The following is a 5,214-nucleotide window of genomic DNA, read 5'->3' as shown; positions in this document are numbered from 1 at the left end:
CTGATCGGACAGATTATGTTCGTCCTCCGCACCGTCCCCGGTCAGATCGCCGTCCGACGGATCGCCACAGCCGACGCGATCGAGAAATTCGTCACTGCGGGACGTCGACGGTGCGGGTCCACCATGTCCGCCACCAACCGTCGTCAGCGACAGTTGCGTCTCATTCACGACGCTATACTTTTTCACCACGTTGAACGGAATCTCCTCCACCGGAACCAATGCGTAGCGGCTTCCGGTGACGCTGTTGCCACCGTTCCCGCCGGACGGTGGTGGACCGTATCGATCGAGGAGCCGTGCGTTTACCAGCGGTTTCAGGGAAGCCGCCGGTGCCCGGACGCGATCGAACGACGCGAGGCTGTGCTGGCGGTTGACAACTTTGGACGAGATCCGGTTGTACGATCGTGTCAACTGCTCGTTACGGCGCGTAGTTCCCGCGGCAGCCGTCGACGCCATCATCATGTTCGATGCGGCCGAGGCAATCGACATAAGCGATCCGCCGACATTGCTGTTGCTGGGCCCTGGGCGGTCGGCCGTTGGCGAGGCGTAGAACTCACTCTGCTGGCAGAACGCCGGATTGATGTAATTGTGCTTCGGATTGGCCATAACGGCCGCCGTTCTTCCACTTTTCACTTGGGAGGTTCACAAACTTTGTCCTTCCTTTGCAGAGGGGATATTTTCACCGTTCACAGCACTCACTAAGCACGTAATTCACGGAATCACTGTGACCAACCGTTGACGGATGCCAGAGAAGCTCCAGAATGCTCCACAGGAGAAGGGGCCCTCTACGGGTTACGGTGACGGCAGCAACCACCACAGGAACACATCCTTGCACGACGTGCCACTTCGAAGCGTTCTGCGCAACTGGCGGCACCCCTCTCGGTGGCTCGAAAACGTCTTCGCAAGGGGGACGACGACGAGCATAAAACGGTATGCTCAACGGAGAGGAACGGTTCCAAAAGTTCGTTAAAAATACACGCGCACTCCCTATGTACATAAAGCCGAGTCCAATGTGGTCCCGCTCGGTGGTTGCCGCACCCTCGAGCAGAGCCTCGACCCTGCGCCGTAGCACGCGCCACCGGCCCGGTGCGCACAGGATCAATCGGCGCAACCGAGTACATAACGCGCGGAGGACTGCCCCTCGGGGACTGTGTGCCGTTTTCCATCTGCACCGGGCTGGCTCTTCCACCCCGCTGTCCGCTGCGCAGCAATCGGAAGGAAGCGGCAGTTCCATGACGACGAATGTGTTCCGATTGTGGCGCGGAAGAACGTCGATCGAAAGGAAACGGACGGTCCCCTGTATCAGACACACAAACACACACATACAAGCCAGACGTGTCGAAAGGTGTGTGCATACAAGCCCAGTCCGTAGACGGAGAAAGCAAAAAAAACATCGGGGATAAAACCGTTTGCCGGAGGACGTCGGAACGGAAGAGAACAGCTGTTCCGCAGGCAGGATAGAGAAATGTGGTGCTGCGCACACGAAAAGTGTGCATGCCCAATTATGCCAGGGGCCGCGGAAGGACGAGGAGGGACCGGAAAGTCCTAGACTGCCGGGCCGCACGACGGGGATGGAGAATGATGCTACAGAAAAAAGATAAAACATTGTCCGCAGTAAAAGGCCGGGTGCGCACGGCTTAAGGCTCGCGACATGGCACGCGCGCGCATCACTCTCCCTCTCCCTTTCTCCCAGTCACTGACCACCAACACACGAGGAGACACGGGTGGCGCCTTTCTGCTCCTGTAGCGCCATCTGACCGACACACCGTTGCATAGGTGCGCGCTTATGCTGGCTCGGGTGTCAGGGTGCGGGGCGCTTCCAACACGTCCGTGGAACCAGAGCTCGACGGAGGGAAGGAAATTCGAGCCCCGCACCGAAGGTCAGGGTGGGCAAGGGTAGCACGATTTTGATTCTGTTTACCTACGCTGTGTATGTGTGCTAGGCTTGGCTAGGAATATCTGAGACCGGCCTAAATTCATGTCCTAACCCCTTCTTGCGATCTGTGCCCAGAATAGTGCCACAGGCTGTGCCAACGCCTTGAAGGAACCACCGATCAATGGCGGGGATTTAAATTCGGGGCATCGGGCACGGGAAATGAGACCGCCTTCAACGGGACCCGGACCCAAACGACATCCGGAAACACTGTATCCGTATCCTTAAATCGGGGGGCAGGATGATACGTGTTCAACGATTTCTTTTTCGAGATATTTCTATAAATTAGAATCATTCGACGATGATAGCATTATTTAAGATGTTTCCGATGGTTCGATTTGGGTCAAAGATGCTCCGTTTTGTTGTACAATTGGTGGTACTTCTCTCCCATAGAAGTTTTCGATCTTATTGTCGAAAAACTCTAGTAATCGATCTTCACAATCTTCTCTACATCCTGATTTCTTTTGACTCAAGAAGTTACGCAACGCGAGAAGAAGGTAGTGATCGCTTAGTGCCAGATCTAGACTATATGGTGGATGCATTATAACTTTATCTTATAATTTCATCTTATAATAAATAATTCCTTGCAAGTTCCACCAAATACACAGTAGAACCTCCGGGGAACCTTAGTCCTGGATTGGGCGACCATTTGAGCTGCTTCGCCACAGTTTGATCACGATCGTTTTCGCACAATATTGTCTTATGTGAGCCATTTTTCATCCGTTCCTCAGCCATCCGTCTCATCCTCAGCCACACTCCGTTTAAGAAATGGGTGAATTTCACACCGTCTGGCTCCTTTTCAAATCCAGCTTTATCCATAGGCACATACCGAGAAAATAATGGATTTCTTAATCCACAAGCAAATATTATACTAATTTTGTGAGCATCTTTCGTTGCGGTCATCGAGTTCCACATGAGATTGATTGCAGATACTAATTGACCAATTGTGGCAATGGAGCAATGTGACTTGTGACAGCGTTCGATTGGTTGTATCTCCAAATGTATTCCAGCGGCCATCGTGTACCAGGCTCTTATCACACGATCACATATTTGCACCGAATTCCGCGACCGTAATCAAACCGGCGGGAAACCGGGTTTCGTGTAAACACTGACTTATCACACCACCTAAGGGGCCATGAATAATTCACGTAATTTATCGTTTAAAAAGCCAGCAGCTGCCGGCTGCGATAAGCAGCTTAAACAACACACACATAATACGTCACGATTGGGCAAAACCGTAAACACGGTCGCACAGATAGCGGTCAGCGGGAGAGTATTTCGGGGACGACGGCACATGCGAACGCTTATCGAACGAGAATGCGGTTTCATCATTGTAGGTTTATGTTCGCTGCTGATAAGAATGTGTACAACCATCAGCCATAACGTCCCGCTGTGCCATCTCCGCCCACTGACTGAGTTCTCATGTTCGTACATAGAAATCGATGACATTTTCAACAATGGGCGAATGGACTTGGGTGCTGCTTACCTGAATGATTTTATCCTGCAAACACGCCACGGCTACTTCACTGCTCGACGACTGCTTGTCCCAATCGGGCGTAACGCACGGAGTCCCTCCTTCCGGTTCCATGTTCTGTACGGTACGGAATAGAAAGCAAAAATGGAATTCTCCTTACAGTCCGGACCTCTGGGAGGCCAAGATTGCAACCGGGCGCAGCAACTCACGTTCGGCAGTGCGATCGAGGCCGGCGCGGAACTGTGCAACCGCTGCGTGTTGCGGATGAGCTGCTGCTTTTCCGAGTCGGACAACGGTGACTGCACCACCGTTTTCAGCCGGTCCCGGAGCGATTCGTTCTCGTTCAGCAAACGGTGCAGCTCGCCATTGCTCTGCTCGTGTGACGTCTGCGAATGAAACGGAATCGCCCCGTCAGTGTATCATCTCCACAAGAGAGTGTGCTCCGCGCGCAGGCAACCATCGTACGCGTGTCCCCGGACCGAACCCCGTTCCCCTTTCCCTCGGTTCCCTCTCTCACCGCCGCAGCATACCTTCAGCCGGGTGATTTCGTCGCGCAACATCATCAGCTCCTCCTGGCCGCCGGCCATCGCGTGAACCTGCTCCTCCAGCTGGCGGTTTTCGGTTTGCAGCTTCTCCAGATGCACTTGCAGCTCAGCCAACCGATTAGGCGACGGTTGCTTGCGGTGGTGCTGGTGCAGTGCCGCCTTCTGGGCCGCCCGCTCCGGTCCCATGAAGCTGATGGTGGTCAGCTGCTCCATGCTCGAGCTCAGACTACTTCCGGCTTCGACGGCCCGCTCGTTCGGCCCATCGCCGGCCGCGGCAAATTGGTTCAGATGGTTCATCGACGATGCCCCGGCGGTCGTCGCCGATGGGTGATGATGCTGCTGCTGCGCCATTTGCGCCATGTGTGCCGATGTCGATCGGCTGTGCTGATGCTGCTGCAGCGGGTGAACGTGATGATGATGATGATGGTGGGTGGCGTTGTCCAACCTTTCCTTCGAACCGTTGATCCTCTGATGCTGGTGCCCGCGGGACTGCGGCTGCGACGGTTTCGAGACGACCGTATACTCCAGGCTCGAGACCGATGCGGCACTCTTGAGCAGACCGCCGCCGCCACCGCCGTTTGCGGATAGACCACCACCGCCTCCGGTGCTGCCACCTACTACATGACCGCCAGCAGTCGCGATCGGTGGCGGCCCGGCCCCTCCGCCGTTGCTGCCAGCCGCAGCGACGGACTGTTGTTGTGTCTGGGAGTGTTTTGGGCCCGACGGTCCTTGGCCTCTGCGGAACAATGATTTGAGTTTGATCATAGTTTCTGGTCCTTCTTCGCTTCGCTACGCATAGAGCGACGCGTCCCCGCAACTCTTCTTCTCTCCGGCAACGGGCCGCACTTTATCACTGGCTCAGCTACGCGCACGCAACCTGTTGGCGATGCACTTTACGTGGCACTCTTTACATGTTTAACATGCACTCCACATCAGACACCGGCGCCGAAAGTTCAAATCAATCTTTGCGGACGGCTTCATTTAAGCTACTTAATCGGGCGGTAATTGAAAGGGCGGAGCGGTCAAAGGTTAATTCTAGCATTAAAGCTGGTTCCTTACAACATACCCGACGAAATTACAGGAGAAAGAAATCAATGCCATCAAATGATTCCGACCAATTGATCTTCATTAGTTAGGTTACCGACCGCCGAAGCGTTTCTCGATTGGCCGGGCCGATGCGTCCGTGTCGAGGATACACCGAATTGGGTAAATCATGCCCAATCTATATTATAAAAATGACGCTCCGTTTTGTGTGCGGTTTATAG

At 54.3% G+C, this 5,214-nt stretch overlaps 1 protein-coding gene across 1 annotated transcript; it reads right to left on the bottom strand.

Annotated features, from left to right (window-relative positions):
• Positions 1–1,542: 1,542 nt before the first annotated feature.
• LOC131214345 (protein tweety-like) lies at positions 1,543–4,932 on the bottom strand. Its single transcript, XM_058208725.1, has 4 exons — positions 3,935–4,932; positions 3,614–3,790; positions 3,417–3,521; positions 1,543–1,581 (listed from the first exon to the last, which is right to left on the bottom strand). Exons 1-4 carry the CDS (start codon positions 4,712–4,714, stop codon positions 1,543–1,545), a joined length of 1,101 nt encoding a protein of 366 aa, XP_058064708.1. The 5' UTR covers positions 4,715–4,932.
• Positions 4,933–5,214: the final 282 nt, after the last annotated feature.

The sequence above is a fragment of the Anopheles bellator genome, unplaced genomic scaffold (assembly GCF_943735745.2).
Source record: "Anopheles bellator unplaced genomic scaffold, idAnoBellAS_SP24_06.2 scaffold00642_ctg1, whole genome shotgun sequence".
Classification (NCBI taxonomy): Eukaryota; Metazoa; Arthropoda; class Insecta; order Diptera; family Culicidae; genus Anopheles; species Anopheles bellator.
Note: the sequence above shows the minus strand (reverse complement) of the source record. Positions and strands in the feature narration are given on the sequence as shown.